Below are 16,474 nucleotides of genomic sequence, written 5' to 3' on the forward strand. Positions count from 1 at the left end.
CCAATCCAAACCATTCTGTGATGTTCTGTAGCTGGTTGGGGTGGGGTGGCTGTAAGGGCTGGGGTGGGAGAGCCTGGGAACAGCAGGCTGGAAATGGGCAGTCCCAAGGCTGGGGGCCCCTCTCCTGCCATACTGACATGTGCTTCTGCTTCACACCTCCCCAGCTGGTCCATCACCCCTATCATGTACCCGGCCTCCTTCTGGTTTGAGGTGCCCAGCTCTGCTTACGTCTTCCTCATCGTCATCAACCTCTTCATTGGCATCACAGCCACCGTTGCCACGTTCCTGCTGCAGCTCTTTGAGCATGATAAGGTATGGGATTCACAGCTCTGCCAAGGGCCACTGGGAAGGGAGACACTGACATCAGATTGTGGAGTGGCTCAGGCTGGGAGGAACCTCAGGAGGTCTCTGTTTCCAGCAGGATCAGCCATGGGACCTGACCAGGCTGGATCCTGGGGATCCTGATCCTACCACTCACTCAGGGTTGTTTGATGGTTGTGTCCTCTCTGCTATCCCCACAGGACCTGAAGGTGGTGAACAGCTACCTGAAGAGCTGCTTCCTCGTGTTCCCTAACTACAACTTGGGCCACGGCCTGATGGAGATGGCCTACAATGAATATATCAATGAGTACTATGCCAAGATTGGTATGGCCTCTTGTTCTTTCCCTCCCTTGCTCCAGGGTATGTGGGGCTGGAGGGGACCACGATGCTGGCACATCCCCTCTGCCTGCCCCATGGGGTGTCCCAAGGCCCAGAGCAACCTGGAGCAAAAAGCCAAGGGGGGAACTAGACGGGGCACAAAAAGAGACATGGCTGAGGGTCAGCTGCGACATAGTGCCGGCATTGCTGAAAGTGGTTCCTTGGGCCATCCCAAATATTAGCCCCATGGGGAGAGGAGGATGTGAGCCCTGACAGAGCCCTGACATTCTGCTGCTGCTGCTGCCCACTGCTTGTGGTGGGCCATGGTGAGGCTGTGGTGGGTCTTAGTGGGGCCATATTGTAGCTGTGGTGGGCCGTGGTGGATCTGTGCTGTGGCAGGAGGGATGGGGGCTGCAGGGACTCTCCTTCCAGAAAGGGTCTCTTGGGGGCTTTGCTGCCCAACCAGCTCAAGCCTTTTGCTGCTTACAGCTTCAGCCTGGCCTCAGAAGCTTCCCATCTTTCTGCTTTCTGAGCAGCTTCTGTACATAACCTGGGTGCTGCTGGCATCATGAGGGACAATTTTGGGTTGGGATTTGACAAATCCATCTGATACCACTCTCAGCTGGGTTGATTCATCCTACTGAGGTTGAAAAGTTGCCAGATGATTTCCACAGCACCCGTGTTCTGAGAGGAAATCATATTGTGACCAGCCCAGGCAGCTGTGGTGGGGGAGCAGTGGGAGCAGTGTCATTGTCATGGGTCAACTCAGTAGGTATAACCAAGCTGTCCTCATGGGAACGTGTCCCCAGCTGCTCTCTCCTCTTCTTCCTACTTAGGGCAGTTCGATAAAATGAAATCACCCTTCGAATGGGACATCGTGACACGAGGGCTTGTTGCCATGACAATTGAAGGCTTTGTGGGCTTCTTCATCACCATCATGTGCCAGTACAACTTCTTCCGGAAGCCCCAGTGAGTGTGGCACGGGGCAGGGATGTTGGGGCTGGCCATGGGATAAAGATTTGCCATTGGGACCCCAGAGCTTCAGGCTGACCTTCTGGTGGTGTGAGTGGGAGCTGCCCAGGTCTGTCAGGAATGCAGCTCCTGGTCCCACATTCCCCCCTGCATGTGCCCCCTCCCACAGGCGCCTGCCCGTCTCCACCAAACCCATTGAGGATGACATTGACGTGGCCAACGAGAGGCACAGGGTCCTGCGTGGTGATGCTGACAATGACATGCTGAAGATCGAGAATCTCACCAAGGTGGGGACTGCACCAGGTTGCAAGGAGACACCTGAGACCAGCCCAGCTGCTGGGATCTGCTGAGCCCCCATCCCCTTCCCTGCCAGGTGTACAAGTCCCGCAAGATTGGGCGTATCCTGGCTGTGGACCGGCTGTGTGTGGGCGTGCGCCCTGGGGAGTGCTTTGGGCTGCTGGGTGTCAACGGCGCGGGCAAGACCACTACATTCAAGATGTTGACAGGGGATGAGAGCACCACGGGTGGAGAGGCCTTCATTAATGGGCACAGGTTAGGTGGGGCTGGGGGCCACCTACTGTCCTGGAGATGGGATGGAATCTGCTTGGAGGGTTCCCAGGATGAAGCAGCATGAATGAGCTTGTGTGTCCCTGTGGGACTCTGCAGCCTTATGTCCTCCTGGGTGACCAGCAGCCTGGAATGTGGGGCAAGAGACAGTTACCCTGGGCTGAAGCTGCCCAGTGGGATTTTACCTGGGGAAAGATGCTCCAGTGTAAAGGTGTGTGAAAGGGGGCTCAGCAGCAGTCCTCACAAAAAGAATTCCTTCTTCCCACAACCCCTCCATCCTCTCCCACAGCATCCTGAAGGAGCTTCTGCAGGTCCAGCAGAGCTTGGGCTACTGTCCCCAGTTCGACGCGCTCTTTGACGAGCTGACAGCCCAGGAGCACCTGGAGCTCTACACCCGCCTGCGTGGCATCCCCTGGAAGGATGAGGAGCGGGTAGGGCTCTGGGCAAGCAGTTGGCAGCATCCAAGGGCTGGTGCTGTGCCACTGGGATGGCATCTCACTGGGCAGCAGCGGCAGCCTGAGCCAGTGCTGCTGCCGTCGTGGCAGTGCCATGCTGGCAGCTTGCCCACACAGGCTGCCAGGGTCCTCTGGTGCTCATGGCTATGCCAGGGTCTACCATGGGGCTCCCCTGACTGGCACATGGCTTTTAGTCCTCTTGGCAGCTGACATGTGCCCAGGAGCCCCAACCCTTGCCATCTCTGCCAGCCATGTGGCCTTGGCAGGGTGACAGCAGCCCCCGCACTTTGCAGGTGGTCAAGTGGGCACTGAAGAAGTTGGAGTTGACCAAGTACGCAGACAAACCTGCCAGCACCTACAGCGGGGGCAACAAGAGGAAACTGTCCACAGCCATTGCACTCATTGGATACCCAGCCTTCATCTTCCTGGTGCGCCCTGTGGGTGGAAAAATGACCCTGGGTGGGAGCTGCCTACCCTCGGCTTCACCTCACACCACTCATATCCTGGAGTGTGGGATTGTGGCCTGAGCTGGACTCAGGATAGGAAGGGAGTGGCAGGGCCCCTCCCAGGGCTTACATGTCTGAGGGTGCTATCTGTCCACCAGGATGAGCCAACCACAGGGATGGACCCCAAGGCACGGCGCTTCCTCTGGAACCTCATCCTGGATGTCATCAAAACGGGTCGCTCCGTGGTGCTCACATCTCACAGGTCCAGGGGGTTCTGTACCCATGATGCCTCCAGGCACCTGGGGTGCTGTTTGGGAGGGAGGTGGCTCCTTGGCCCTCAGGGAATGGCATTTGGTAGGGGCATGAGGAGCAGGGGGAGCCTGGGACACCCTCTGTTGCCTTTTCTCATCCCTGCTGGTGGGGCCACAGCACTTGGGTGATGGCCTGTGGGGCCCAGCTCCCCACCTGCCTCCCCCATAGCCCTGGCACTGTCCTCCCATGCCCTCCGCTGAACATTGCCTTGTCATCCCAGCATGGAGGAGTGCGAGGCACTCTGCACCCGCCTGGCCATCATGGTGAATGGGCGGCTTAAGTGTCTTGGCAGCATCCAGCACCTGAAGAACAGGTAAGAGCCTGGCAGGAGCCCAGCAGCCCGTGTGTGCTGCAGGGCAGGAGGGGGCTGGATCCCCATGGTTGGGTGACAGTGTGGCATCTGTGACAAGATACCAGCCCTTTGTGTGGGTGCTGCTTTGGAGGTGGGCAGGGAATGGGCTCCCTGAAGTGCCCTGACACTGTCCTGGTGCCCAGTAGTGGCTGCCCAAGAGCATTGTCACCTTCCACGGGGTTACAGGGGTGTAGATGAGGGGACAGGTCCTCATGGGGTCCCTTGTTCCTTTGCAGGTTCGGTGATGGCTACATGATCACAGTGCGCACCAAGTCCAGCCTCAATGTCAAGGAGGTGGTGAGGTTCTTCAACCGTAACTTCCCTGAGGCTGTCCTCAAGGTGAGCTGCTCATGGTGGTCATGCTGTCCCCTTCCAGCCCCCACTTTGGGGCACAAGCAGCCTTCATCCTCCATGGGATGATGGGAGGGAGTCTGGAAGTGGGGGCTCAGTGCCCCCTCTGTGACCACCCCCAGGAACGGCATCACACTAAGGCCCAGTACCAGCTGAAGTCGGACCAGATCTCACTGGCACAGGTCTTCAGCAAGATGGAGCAGGTGGTGGATGTGCTGGGCATTGAAGACTACTCCGTTAGCCAAACCACACTGGACAACGTAAGACTGGGGACAGCTAGGGCGGCTGGATGCTTGTCCCCAGGAAGGGTGGCCATGACAAAGTGCTGGGCAGGATCTGCCTTTGGGGCAGGGGGTGGAGCTAGATGGGTAACATGGTGGCAGTCACCACACAGCAGGATGCACTGGGTGACCCGGTGGCACAGGGTGGAGGTGCCGGCAAGGATACCTAAGTCTCCTGCCCCTTCCTCCACAGGTGTTTGTGAATTTTGCCAAGAAGCAAAGTGACAACCTGGAGCAGCAGGAGACGAGTTCCAGTTGTGTCCTGCAGTCACCCCTGGAACGTGTGCTGAGCCTGCTGCGCCCCCGTGCTGCCCCCACTGAGCTGCGGGCCCTCGTGGTGGAGGAGCAGGAGGACCTGGAGACCGATGATGAAGGCCTCATCAGCTTTGAGGAGGAGAGGGTGAGAGGTTGTTCCCAGACCTGGGTGTGCCTGGGTCTGGGCCTGGGGGGAGTGGGGGCTCTCTGGGAGAAGAGTCTGCTCTGCCACCTGTGCCATACTCTGGCCCCAGATGCTCTGGGTGTGCTGGTGAAGTGGACAGCCCCTGAACCCTGCCTGTCTCCCTGCTCAGGCTCAGCTCTCCTTCAACACAGACACGCTATGCTGAGATCCCGGGGACAGCCATGTTCTGGGCTGTGAAGCCACCAAACCCTTTTGGCCTCTCCTCTCCCTTTGCCCCGTGGAGCGGAGTTGCCGCAGCTGGAGCCACATGCCAGGGAGGAGACAGTGGATACAGCAATGTCTGGATGGACCTTGCAAGCCACCACTGGGGTGGCTTTTGTCCCATTCAGTTCTGGAGCAGCATCACTGTGTGGTGCCAGGGCCATGGTCCTCAACCGGCATGTGCCATGGATGGAGACTGTGAAAGAAAGGACTCAGCTCGGTGCACGCACTGCCAGCCCCACTCACTTTGGGCAGAGACACACAGGCTTTGTGAGCAATGCCTTTGGCTGGACACCCACGTTACACTCACTCTGGGGACCCTTGGCTGTGGGTACTCCCCAGGCCTGGTCCTGTGGAGCTAGAAGGATGGCTGCTTGCACACCATCCCTGGCTGGTGCTGCCCTGGGCACCACAGGAGCAGGTGCTCTGGTGCTTCATCCACGACCGATTTCTGTCATCAGTGGGATGTCACTGGGGGTCTCAGCCCCACTGGTACATCCGGCCCACTCTGGGGTCCATTTGCCCCAGCCCTGCCTGGCCTTGGGCACTGGCTTTGTCCCCAGGCAGCAGTGTTGCTGCAGAGGCACATGGTGGGGCAGAGGGGTATTTCACAGGGTATTTCACATGCTGGCACCAGCTGTTTCTCCCCTCTGCCCCTAACCATGTCCCTCACCCTTAAGTCTCTCACCCTGCCTCCTGTCTGCCCTCACCACCTGCTTCTCCCACCACAGGGCTTTATTGCAGCTCTGCCACCTTTCTGCTGTGTGCCCTTCCATGTCACTCTTGCCCCAACACTTGTTCCTCAGTGTCCAGCCCTGTACAGGAACCACCTGCACTAGGTTCTTCATGTTGGGTCACTGGTGGTACTGGTAGAGGGGTTACTGCACCCCAGGATGGCTTTGGAAGCTGGTAGCAGGGTGGCCTTAATATATGAGGTTGGGACAGTCTGGGTGGGTGCTGGCACAGCCTGGCCAAGGTGCCCTAGGTGCCGGGGAGCTGAGAATGGACTGCAGCAGTGGGACTGGCAGTGTCACCTGTCAGCAGCAGGCACCCCCTCAGCCAGCAGTGCCCCTCCTTTTTGCAGAGGGTCCTGCTGCCTTGTCACCCACAGGGACCATGGCTGGTGCCTGCAGCTTTCAACAATCTGCAGCTGCACGGAGAGGTGGGGTGGCAGCAGGGCCTGTGTTGCCCCTGCTGCTTGGTGGCACAGTCTTTGGCAATACCCCAGGGTGGCTGTGCACCTTCCTGGGGAGCACCCATGGCCCATCTGCCGTGTGTGCTCTGCTGCCCGCTCTGTCTCCCTGGCACAGGCTTGGCTGGAGGCCCTGAGCAGCACCAGGCACCTCAGCTGGCTGCCCTGGGAGGTGGAGGGAGGCTGGCTCTGGCCCCACTTGGGTACAGGAGGAGGGCCTGACTTCAACTGTCCCCATGCCCCCTGGTGCCATCAGCCCCCTATACCACCTGCTATAGATTGTGATACAATATACAGTATTTTCAATAGGGGGGAAATGGGGGAAAAGCTCTATTTTCAAATTTTTCAGACCATATTTTTTTTAATGGCACATGGCAAACTGGCTGAATCTGGGATAGGGTGGATGGCACACAAGGGGTAGCTCCCACCAGGGTGCCCCTGCTCCTTTGCTGACCCCACTCTGGTTCTCCAGTGGATGCTGGGGAACAAGCCAGCTCAAAGTTTGCCCTTTGCCATTTGGGAGAGGGGATGGTGTCATCTTTGAGTTCCCAGCTATCACCGTGGTGGCACCCTGGGGCGCCCCAGGGTGAGCAATGCTGCTGTGCTCTGGGCTTTATCCTTGCCCCTACCTGCCCCACTACACTGTCGCTCAGGGCTTCAGAAGGGCACTGGCACCCCAGTCACAGTGTCTCCCCTGTCCCCAGTCTTCCCCTGCCACCATGCTGTCATCCCCATGGCTTCTGAGGGTCAGTGGAAGTGTCCATACAGCCTGGGTGGCCACAGTGGCCTCCCTGCCCTGGGCTTACACCCTGCTGGAGCCACTCCAAGGGCGGGACCAGGAAGGTTGTGCCCTAAGGCAGGGGTGGCTGCTGCCTTAACACTATTCACTTCGTTGAGTTTGGCCCTGCTTCCAGCCTTGCCTCCCCTTGCACGTCCTTGGCCACCTTGGCATAGCGCTCAGCCCCAGGCATGGGGCCCCTGGGCGTGGGGACATCTTGGAGCTGCCTGTATATTGCTAGCAAACAAAAAAAAAAGATGAAATGTGAAAATAATGATCATTTTAAATAAAAAATAACTGGATCCATTGAGGCTGTGTACTTGGACAGGGGGGAGAGGGGCAGGGCAGGGGGGAGAGGGGCAGGGCTGGGCACCTGGGAGGGCCTGGGCTGAGGAGGGGAGTGGCAGTGCCCAGGGTGGGGGCGCAGGACCCTGCTAGGGGCAAGGAGCGCTGGGCACAACACCGGGCTGTGCCCAGTGTTTGGCATTATGCAGGCACGGGGGTGGCTGGGGGTGTAGGCACGATCAGCAGCTGGCACAGCTGGCAATGCCACCAGCTGCCCTCACCGACCTGGGGTTGGCAGCAGCCACGGTGGTGGGGCCCCATGGCAGGGCGTCCTCTGTGCCGTGGGGCCAGGAATGGGTTGGGAGCAGGTGCACCCGGAGGAGGAATGTGGGCTGGGAGGGGCCGTGGCTTCAGCTGGGGCACTCAGCGCGAAGCCAGCAGTGCACCAGCAGCCACCACGCAGCATGGCCGAGAAACCCCAAATCCAGCTCTTCATCAAGGTGAGGGGGGTCCTGAGGTCAGTGCCCCATGCCAGTGGGTGCCCCTGGCCACCAGCCCAGGAAATGCTGTGATGAAGTGGCCAGGCTGCCCCTGCTGACTGCAGTGCCCAGATGTGGGGCACTGGGCAGACAGGGGGGCGGGTAGTGGGCAGGGGGTCAGGCACTGGGCAGGCAAGGGGGCTGGAAACAGGCAGTGGGGCAGGCAGTGGGCAGCAGGCAGGTGGGGGGACAGGCAGCAGGCAGCTTGGGCTCTTCTCCAAGGCGCACCACTTGCAGCTGCCTGCCCTGCAGGCACAGGGGCTGTGGGGGCTCAACCTGGGGAGGCTGGACTAGGATGCTCCCCAAAGCAGGCCCCTGCAGCCCGGCACCACAGCATCTGCCTGCACCTGCCAGGCCCTCCCCAGCCACCACCCAGCCGGGGCAGTCTAGCCGGCTGTGCAGGGCAGGACAGAGCTCGCCTGCAATTATGGCTGGGGTTGACAGGGCCACCAGTACCACTGTCATCTTTCTCCGGCAGACTCTGCTGCTGGACTGTCCCCTGCCATAGCCACTCCTGCTGCCACTACTGCTCCCAAGCCCTTGTCCCCTGGGCACTGTGAGGCTGGCACAGCCTGGGAGTCCTTGTCCCCAGACGGTGCCAGGGGCAGCACCTGCTGTGCCACGCAGCTGCTCTGGGGCGTGGCCCTAAGGCCCTGGGGACGGGCAGGGGCCAGGTGTTGGCACCCTGCCTGGCACAGCAGGTGCCATGGGCTGCAGCACAGCTTGACAGGCTGGGCTGGGGCATGTGCTCTGCCATCTTCTTCCTGTACCCACTGGGGCTGCCCCCACTGGGGACATAACAGCGTGAAAGGGCAGCTGAGCTCTCCTTCTGTGCCCACAGGCAAGTGAGGACGGGGAGAGCATAGGGCACTGCCCCTTCTGCCAGCGGCTCTTCATGGTGCTGCTGCTCAAAGGGGTGCCCTTCACCCTCACCACCGTGGACGTGAAGAGGTAAGTGGTGGCCCCCTCCCAAGGGTGTCAGCCCTGGGGCCAGAGCAATTGGTAGGGTCGGGTTCCCAAGGTTCCCAAGGTTCCCAGCAGTTTGGAAAGGGATGTGAAGCATGGGCACTATGGGATGCATGGAGCTTTTTGTTCCTCTCCAGGTGATCAATGGTGCCTGGGGGAGGTTAGCGGGTACATCCTTGGGCACACACTGAAGCAGGAGCACCCTGGGGGCACCACTTTGTGCACCGGCCCCCCAGAACTCCCTTTGCATGGGACACACGTGCACATACAAACACACACACGCATGCACAGTGCCCTGCAGAGCCCTGGACATGCCAGGCATCAGCGGTGTCCCCAACTCCCACAGGGCGCCGGACATACTGAAGGACTTCGCACCGGGTGCCCAGCTGCCTGTTCTGCTCTACAATGGCGAGCCCAAGACTGACACCATCACCATTGAGGAGTTCCTGGAGGACCAACTGGGTCCCCCCATGTCAGTGGCTGGTGCCTTGAGAGGAGGAAGGGGCCCCCCAAAGAAGGGCAGGACAGGCTAAAGGAAGAGGGGGCTGACAATGGATGAGCCTGTCACCCTCTGCTACCTGCCTCAGCTGTGCCCATGTCCCTGCAGGTGCCCCAGTCTGGTCCCGCAGTACCCGGAGTCAAGCCTGGCTGGGAATGACATCTTCCACAAGTTCTCTGCTTTTATCAAGAACCTGGTGCCTGCCCAGGACGAGGGTGAGGAGTGAGTGGGTGCGGGAGTACCTCATGCAACCTCTCAGGTGCCCAAAGCCTAGCCCAGTCACACTGACCCTTCCCAATACCCAACCCAGTTCACAGCCAGGTCTGTCCAGGTGCTGCCCTCCCTATGCAGGTCAGTGTGGCTGTGCCAGGTCTCTGAGGAAGGGCAGAGGCAGGTGCCAGCAGGCCGACAGGTGCTGCCTGGACACAGGGCTGCACTGGCAGGAGGCCACAGCAGAGCAGGGGCCCCATGCCAGCAGCAGGGCTGTACCCCGACCTGGCCACCCTCCCCGCAGCACTGCAGCGGAGCCTGCTGCGGGCCCTGCTGAAGCTGGAGGAGTACCTGAATGCCCCTCTGGAGCACGAGCTGGCCCGGGACCCCCATCTCAAAGCCTCCCAGCGCCACTTCCTCGATGGAGACCACCTCACACTGGCTGACTGCAACCTGCTGCCTAAGCTCAACATTGTGCAGGTAAGCCACAGGCATCCCAGTACCATGCCCTTCTCCTTTCCCTGGCATCCCCATGCCACTGGTCCCATGTTCTCACTTTCCCCTTGGTGCCTGCAGCAACCCGCTGCTCCTTCCCCAGTTGCTCTGTCAGCTGCTTCCCCCAGCATACTCCTTCCCAGGAGCCCTGTCTAGCACAGTGCCCTCCCACAGATCCCACTCCCCTCTGCATCCCCTCCTGAATGCCAGCCCTCAACTGTGCAGTGCCAGGGATATCCCGTGGCCCCCTGCCATGCTTCCAAACTGGTGCCTGCCCTGGTGGTGGGGCACTCCTTGGCACAGTGTCAGGCAAGGCTCCCCTATTTGTGCCTGCAGGTTGTGTGCCAGCACTACCGCCGCTTTGGGATCCCCAAGGACCTATGGGGTGTGTGGCGGTACCTCAACCGGGCCAGTGAAACCAAGGAGTTCAAATACACCTGCCCCAGTAGCCAGGAGATTATACAAGCCTACCATTCTGTGGTCCGGCCACCACAGTGAGCCGGGCATGTGCCCTGGTGGGCACAGGGCCAAGGTTGGGGTCAGGCAGGAGGTCAGCACCCACCCTGGCCCTGCCTGCAGGGGCTCAGGAGAGCCGAGCACAAGCTGTACCCTTCACGCCCAAATTCCCTCCCCTGGCACCCAGGTGCCAGCAGCAATCTGCAATGTACTGAGCCCCTCCCGTGCCACCCCCCTTCCTCCCTGCCAGGACAAGCTCTGTGGCCCCTCAAGGATCAGGATGAGGGCAAGGCCACATGCACCATCGGTGCCAAAGCTGTGCCTAGCTGAGGGCAGGGGTGGAGCTGGGGAGGACAAGCTGCCCTGCAGCACTTGCATAGGCACACTGTGCCACCTGCCTGACCAGCAGGCACCACAGGGTACCCTCAGACCTGCAAGGGTGAGGGGACCCAGCACAGCCATAGAGAGATCTGGGAATGGAGCTGGAGGGGGATGGCACAGGCAATGGGCAGACGTCAGTTCCACTCAGAATGCGGTGTTAGGAAGCTCTCAGCACATTTGGAGGTTGTGAAGAGGGAAAGCCCAAGCTAAGCTTCAGAGCTCCTGGAAATTACAATAAAGGCTTTGCAACTGAGACCAGCGTGAGTCTGGAGTGACCACCTCAGCAGCTCCTCCCTCACAGGGCTTTGCACTGACCTCCTCATTCTCTCCCACTTCCCAGAAAGGCAGAGCCCAGCCTCCCAGCTCTCTGGAGGGGCTGCTCAGGCTCTAACCACCCACCCATCAGCCCACTTGCAAAAAGCTAGCAGGGAAGGGAACTTCTCTGAGGCCTGGACCTCTGGGTTCAGCTGAAACAGGCCCAAGGCTTCCTGAGAGACAGAATGGACAGACACACCTGGAAAGACTGGCTGGCTAAAAACACCTTTACTGGCAAGAAGCGAAGAACGGGTGATCCTTCCATTCCACAGTGTAAAAGTTCCATCCCCACCTGTTCATAGTGAGGTCAGGAGGTGGTTCCTGCCAGCAGGGAAAAGCTGCAGGGAAAAAACCCACCATGCTGGTGATCCCCCTGCTCCATCTGTCCCCACAAAAGGCCCTGCCACCACCACAGTGGAGGGGTGGCTGCCAGGTGCTGCAGGCTCTGCTGTATCCCTGGGTGTGAGGAGCTCAGCAGGCCCATAACACAGGGACATCCTCTCATTCAGACATAGGGGCCCATAGGGCTGTCATCAGGGCACAACACAGCACCCGTCATGAGTCCTCAAAATTCACTCCAGATGGTGCTTTCTTGCTGGAAGGAGATGGAGGAAGGATCAGAGCCCCAGCCCCCACGTCCTGTTGCCACACAACCCCGGATCAGAGCCCACAGGGTCCCCACTGAGCAGTGCCCAGCCCCAGCACTGACCTTTTGAAACCAGGGTTAATGAGAGACTCCCCCGGGACCTTCCTCTTGGCTGGCAAAGCCGAGCCAGAAGCCCGACTCTTCCTGTGGCTGGGGTCTGCCTCGGTCAGAAACAGGCATGACAGAGATTACAAGTTAGCCAGAAGTTCTGGCAGCCCTGCCAGTCCCTCCAGGGCCAGGGGGAGCCTCCAGCAGCTCAGCCTGGAAGGACCAGCAGCCATGGAAGGTGAGAAAGTGCCAAAGTTGGCCTCCTCTCCCAGAGGAGCCATGGACTGGCCACAGCCCCCAATGCAGAAGCACAGCAAAGTCTGCCCTCCTTCTGAGGCTGGCAATGCGCAGCCTTTGACCTGAGCATCCCAGACACCCTGAGGGCCACCACACTGAGCCCTGCCCCTGCTCTGCTGGGAAGAGCACCAGAACAACAGGTGGCTGCCAGCAGCCACAGCTGAGAGCACTCAGAGTGTCCTGGAGACCACACAGATACAAGACCAGCAGCCTCCAGGGAGGAGAAGACAAAAGACTGAGAGACCAGGGCAGGTGCCTCTGGCAGTGCCTACCTGGCAGGAAGAGCTGCTGGCTCTGGGCAGTGTTCTTCTCAGGGCTGCAGGAAGATGCCAATGTCTCCACTGCTACTGAGACAAGAGCCAAAGCCAAAGCTTGTGACAACACTCCCCAGATACTGCATGCAGCACCTCAATCCTCACCAGAAAGCTCCCTCTAAAAACAAACTGAGCCCCATTCTCCTCTCAGCACTTCCATCCATACTGCTCCTGCTCCAAAATCTTCCCAGACTCCTCAAATAGAGATGTCTGTAAGGTGACTCCCACATTCCAGATGCTGGTGGGGTGCTGGCCATGCAGACAGGGCTGTGTTTCTGCAGACACATCACTGTGTCCTCTGGGCCCAGGCAGGGTCTCTACTGTCCACGGGCATCTCGTGCAGACGCTAGCCAGCTTTGAGAACTGGCCAGCCCGAACAGGGAATCAATGTCAGCAGCTCTGCTGCTGGCCCACTGGGACCAGTGAGAAGAAACCACCTGGGGTAGCCCCCGGGAGGCACAGCCCTCTCCCGCTGCGGCTGAGCTGGGGCACCTAGGGCAATTTAGGTGGGGGTGACGATCCCATGAAGGTGGCAGGACTGCTAGCCCGCCCCCCTTCTAAACCCACCACGGACCTTCCAGGCGCCTCTCCAGGCTCTCGATACAGCCGGCCATGCCGAAGACCAGCGCCTGCAGCTGGCTGCGCGCCACGGCGGCGGGCAGCTGAGCGAGGGCCAGAGCCGGGCATCGCGGCTCCTCCGGCAGTCGCAGCGTGGCCGAACCCGGGCCCAGACTCAGCACAGCGGCCCCGTGACACAGGGCGGCCCTGCGGGGAGCGGGGGTGAGGGGAGCGGGGGAAAGACAGAGCCCCGGGCGAGGTGGGGCCTGGGGTGGGGGGAGCCCGGGGCGAGCGGGTGCCCGTGGCGAGGGGAATTCCAGCGCGGCGGCACCCACCTGAGCATCGCGCCGTGTTCCTCCGGCGGGCACCGCTACAGAGGGAGAGGGGTAGGAGAGCACGTCCAACACGGCCTACCCTGGGCCTGGGTCAATCCCTGCCCCGCCGACACCCCGGGTCTCAGTCCCGGGCTCCCCCGCCGCCCCCTGCCCCCCCCCCCACCCACCCCCCCCCGTACATACACAGCCGAGCGCCGGGCAGTCGCCGAGCTCCCCGGCCCAGACCTCCATCGCGTTGGTCACACTGCGGGAGGAAGCAGGTCAGGCCAGGGCTGCTCGACCCCCGTCCGGCGCCGTGCCCGCCGCCTCCCCCCACCGCTTCAGCTCCCGCTCGCTCTCACTAGACGGCGCCGTCAAGCCCGTAGTAGCAGAGGAATCGGCCCGTCCCGGCTCGCAGCAGGTGAAAAGGCCCAATCGCTTCCGCCATTGCCGCGGCGGAAGGGGTGGGAGGGAGCAGCGGGTCCTGACTGGGGCCGGTGTTGGTAGCCCCGTCATGGTGAACCTAGGCGTGCGGCGAGTGGAGGATGACGTGGCCGCCAAGCACCCGGTGCGCCCCGCGGGGGACGGGCTGGGGGGCCTGGGGGTGTGGGATGGGGGGAGGCCGGGGCTGAGAGGACCGGCCGTGCCTCCAGCCCCCGCACTGACACGTCCCCGCAGGCGCTGCAGCAGTACGCGGCTTGCCAGTCCAACGCCTTCATGAAGGGCATCGGCACCTTCCTGGCAGGTACGGGCCGGTCCAGCCACCCCGGCACCCCCCGGCTGTCCTCGGCCGCTCCTCGGGGGCAGCGGGGACGGCCCGGCCGTGTCCGGTAACCCCGGCCCCGGTCTCGGCAGGCAGCGGTGCCGCCTTCGCCGTGCAGAAGCTGGCGCAGCGGAAGCTGCCGTACAGCCTGCAGTGGAGCCTGCTGCTGGCTGCGGGTAGGTGCCGGGCGCGGCTCTTGCAGAGGGGTGCTTGCCATTGGCATGGGCGCTCTTCCCTGGCTCCAGCTACCTCCCTGCGCCCCGGCCCCGAGGGCTCAGGGGGGTTCGCGGCAGCAGGTGCTGTCGCCACCAGGGTGCTGCTGGCACTCTCAGGAGTATCTTGGCCTCCCCAGCTGCAGGGTCCCTCGGAAGCTACGTGGTAACCAGAGCTGAGACGCAGAAATGCTCCAACTTCTGGATTTACCTGGAGACAGGCAAGTCTCCACAGGAGCTCGCCGTGACTGGTGGGGTGTCTCAGGTGGCAGGTACAGTCATATCTGTCATATCTTCCTACTGCTTTCCCTGAGCTTGTCGTGCCTGGTTCTTCCCTGCTGCAATAATTACTTTGCTGCTCGTGTCTTGTAATTAAGCTGGTGACTGTGTCATTGCTAAAATCTCAATGTAAGTCCCACACTGGCACCCTGCAGCCAAGGGATGGGAGCAGGAGCACCCATGGTGGGTGGAGCTCCCTGCCTGGATTTGTGGCTCCCTCGTCCCTCTGTGCTCCTGGCACAGTGGGTTCCTGACCAGAGCTGGTGATGTGGGCTGGGTGCACTTGCTGCTGCTTCCTGCCTTGCTTGCTTTGGGTATGCATGACAGCCAGCACAAAAGGCTCATTTGCTAGAAGAGGAAGGAGAAGGTAAGGGATGGAGAGAGCAACTGAGGTGTGGAGGGGTTTGCTGCTCTGTAGGATGGACATCAAGACAGGTGCTGCTGGACAATTCTTACAGCTGCTCACTGCTCTCTCCCACACGTACAGTGAGCTCCCAAAGCTGGGCCAACTTGAAGAGGCTTTATGTGCTTCACCAAGGCTCTGTGGTTCTTTGCTCACCCTTGGCAAATTCACCAGGGCAGCTGGAGGTCCAGGGAACTTGTACTTTCTGTTGTAGAAAACCTCCCCAGTGCAGAGGACAGGGACAGCACTGCAACACTGGTGAGGAGAAACAGGTATGGTGACGTGGTGGAGTAGCCAGCAGACGATAGCATGCTGTGCCCATGTCCCACTTCACCCCATCCTGCCTGCCCAACCCGACACTTCCCATTCTCGCCTGTGAGGATGGTGGGCTTGGTGACACTGCTGGGAACCTCAGAGGACTTGATCCTGCAGTGAGAGTGTGGTGGAGGCACCTCCGGGATTGCTGCTGCCTGCCCTATGGCCTCTGTACATTGCACTGGGGGTACAATAAAAGTCAAGATCTGAAGACACTCATTGTGGATGAGGTGAAAGACAGAGTGAATGTCAACCTGAGGCAACCTCTGCAGTGAATGTTGGAGCAGAGAACCCTGGTCCCTCTGTGGCGGTGGCACTCTCACTCAGTCAGCACCTGGATTGCTCTGAGATGGCTGCAGGCATGGACAGGTCTGGGCTAAGTTGAGAGGGCAGAGCTGTTGCTGTGTCCTCTGTGTTTCCTGAGCCCAGCCAGTTCCCATCTCCCTTCCACCACAAGGCTTTTCATACCCACCAGCAAGGCATTTCAGACCCACCTGAACAGGCCTGAGCTGAGCTCCTCAGCTGGGTGGCCTCTGGGGTGTCCTCTTCCCCTGCAACAGCAGTGACCATGTGCCCAAGGCCCCTCTTTGCAGTGCTCACCTGTCACTGGCTAGTCCCAGGTTGCCCATTCAGATCTATAAGTAGTTGGCAAGGGAATGGTACTGTCTCGAATCCCATGCACACCGTAGGGCATGTAGGTTTTTTCCTAATATCAGACTCCAAGTCTTGACTAGGTAAAATGTCTGCTCTTGGTGGATGTCCTGCTCTGATTCAGCTGCAGCTGAATTTCTTAGAAGAGGAAACCCAGCTTGTATTCTGGGAGCTGCCTGGGTTTTTAAAGCAGCGTTTCAGTTTCAGGAACCAGACGTGCCTCCTCCTTCGTGTGTGATACATAGACAGGCCTGAGCCTCACCACAGGAGGGAGTCCCTGTGCTGAGGAAATGAGGAGCTTGGGGAACAAACAGGGTTTGGGGATTCACGGCATCATCTGAACTGGAATCAGGTTTGCCCTGTGCAGAGACATGGGGAGCAGCCAGTGGAAGAGCTGAAAGGAAAGTGCTGCAGGGAACAGGTGTGTTAAGCCAAGCATGGACATCCAGGAGCTCAGCTGGAGCAGGGAAGGGTGTTGGGAAGTAAGCAAAAGTAAGCAGAGTTCGTGCTGCCAGCAGGAGC

The 16,474-nt window shown here is 60.3% G+C and overlaps 4 protein-coding genes across 21 annotated transcripts in view; 3 read left to right on the forward strand and 1 right to left on the reverse strand.

The window, feature by feature from the left end:
- The window catches only part of ABCA2 (ATP binding cassette subfamily A member 2), a 34,481-nt gene extending 27,178 nt beyond the window's left edge, over positions 1 to 7,303 (forward strand). For 6 of the 9 annotated variants that reach the window (XM_085076581.1, XM_085076579.1, XM_085076574.1 and 3 more), the window contains 13 exons: positions 165 to 312; positions 522 to 645; positions 1,476 to 1,608; positions 1,781 to 1,898; positions 1,985 to 2,163; positions 2,468 to 2,609; positions 2,927 to 3,061; positions 3,238 to 3,341; positions 3,612 to 3,704; positions 3,980 to 4,082; positions 4,193 to 4,354; positions 4,569 to 4,775; positions 4,945 to 7,303. In XM_085076581.1, coding sequence (XP_084932707.1) covers positions 165 to 312; positions 522 to 645; positions 1,476 to 1,608; positions 1,781 to 1,898; positions 1,985 to 2,163; positions 2,468 to 2,609; positions 2,927 to 3,061; positions 3,238 to 3,341; positions 3,612 to 3,704; positions 3,980 to 4,082; positions 4,193 to 4,354; positions 4,569 to 4,775; positions 4,945 to 4,980 — 1,684 coding nt within the window. In that variant the 3' untranslated portion in view covers positions 4,981 to 7,303. The remainder of the gene's footprint in view (positions 1 to 164; positions 313 to 521; positions 646 to 1,475; positions 1,609 to 1,780; positions 1,899 to 1,984; positions 2,164 to 2,467; positions 2,610 to 2,926; positions 3,062 to 3,237; positions 3,342 to 3,611; positions 3,705 to 3,979; positions 4,083 to 4,192; positions 4,355 to 4,568; positions 4,776 to 4,944) is intronic. The other 3 variants (XM_085076582.1, XM_085076583.1, XM_085076576.1) reach the window with 1 other exon arrangement.
- A 357-nt stretch (positions 7,304 to 7,660) lies between these two features.
- On the forward strand, positions 7,661 to 11,090 carry CLIC3 (CLIC family member 3). 2 transcript variants are annotated; one of them, XM_085076593.1, is made up of 6 exons: positions 7,661 to 7,791; positions 8,672 to 8,781; positions 9,143 to 9,268; positions 9,404 to 9,510; positions 9,810 to 9,985; positions 10,337 to 11,090. In XM_085076593.1, the coding sequence occupies exons 1-6, from the start codon at positions 7,756 to 7,758 to the stop codon at positions 10,496 to 10,498; spliced, it is 717 nt and encodes a 238-aa protein (XP_084932719.1). In that variant the 5' UTR covers positions 7,661 to 7,755; the 3' UTR covers positions 10,499 to 11,090. The 2 variants fall into 2 exon arrangements, with proteins under 2 accessions (XP_084932719.1, XP_084932718.1); XM_085076592.1 differs by lacking the exon at positions 9,143 to 9,268 and having other exon boundaries at positions 7,685 to 7,791.
- A 275-nt stretch (positions 11,091 to 11,365) lies between these two features.
- On the reverse strand, positions 11,366 to 13,805 carry PAXX (PAXX non-homologous end joining factor). 6 transcript variants are annotated; one of them, XM_085076595.1, is made up of 7 exons: positions 13,692 to 13,805; positions 13,534 to 13,594; positions 13,351 to 13,385; positions 13,032 to 13,222; positions 12,416 to 12,487; positions 11,862 to 11,955; positions 11,366 to 11,747 (listed from the first exon to the last, which is right to left on the reverse strand). In XM_085076595.1, exons 1-7 carry the CDS (start codon positions 13,775 to 13,777, stop codon positions 11,708 to 11,710), a joined length of 579 nt encoding a protein of 192 aa, XP_084932721.1. In that variant the 5' UTR covers positions 13,778 to 13,805; the 3' UTR covers positions 11,366 to 11,707. The 6 variants fall into 6 exon arrangements, 4 of the variants coding, with proteins under 4 accessions (XP_084932721.1, XP_084932720.1, XP_084932723.1 ...); XM_085076594.1 differs by having other exon boundaries at positions 12,416 to 12,490; XM_085076597.1 differs by lacking the exon at positions 11,862 to 11,955.
- TMEM141 (transmembrane protein 141) overlaps positions 13,790 to 16,474 on the forward strand; it is a 28,433-nt gene continuing 25,748 nt past the window's right edge. For 2 of the 4 annotated variants that reach the window (XM_085076600.1, XM_085076601.1), the window contains exons 1-4: positions 13,790 to 13,897; positions 14,008 to 14,074; positions 14,185 to 14,268; positions 14,445 to 14,576. In XM_085076600.1, the coding sequence (XP_084932726.1) occupies positions 13,844 to 13,897; positions 14,008 to 14,074; positions 14,185 to 14,268; positions 14,445 to 14,576 (337 nt within the window). In that variant the 5' untranslated portion in view covers positions 13,790 to 13,843. Of the gene's footprint in view, positions 13,898 to 14,007; positions 14,075 to 14,184; positions 14,269 to 14,444; positions 14,577 to 15,200; positions 15,517 to 16,474 lie in introns of those variants that run through there. The other 2 variants (XM_085076602.1, XM_085076599.1) reach the window with 2 other exon arrangements.

Source organism: Lichenostomus cassidix, chromosome 17 (assembly GCF_008360975.1).
Source record: "Lichenostomus cassidix isolate B80296 chromosome 17, HeHo_3.0, whole genome shotgun sequence".
NCBI lineage: Eukaryota > Metazoa > Chordata > Aves > Passeriformes > Meliphagidae > Lichenostomus > Lichenostomus cassidix.

Excerpts from the sequence above, each read along its gene's own strand:
- PAXX (XM_085076594.1), bottom strand. The coding sequence starts at position 13,777 with ATGGCGGAAGCGATTGGGCCTTTTCACCTGCTGCGAGCCGGGACGGGC. Across the intron at positions 13,595-13,691 it reads GGGCTTGACGGCGCCGTCTA|TGTGACCAACGCGATGGAGG; the intron begins GTGAGAGCGAGC and ends TTCCTCCCGCAG. Across the intron at positions 13,223-13,350 it reads GAACACGGCGCGATGCTCAG|GGCCGCCCTGTGTCACGGGG; the intron begins GTGGGTGCCGCC and ends CGCTCCCCGCAG.
- CLIC3 (XM_085076593.1), top strand. The coding sequence starts at position 7,756 with ATGGCCGAGAAACCCCAAATCCAGCTCTTCATCAAG. Across the intron at positions 9,269-9,403 it reads GACCAACTGGGTCCCCCCAT|GTGCCCCAGTCTGGTCCCGC; the intron begins GTCAGTGGCTGG and ends ATGTCCCTGCAG. Across the intron at positions 9,986-10,336 it reads CTAAGCTCAACATTGTGCAG|GTTGTGTGCCAGCACTACCG; the intron begins GTAAGCCACAGG and ends TTGTGCCTGCAG.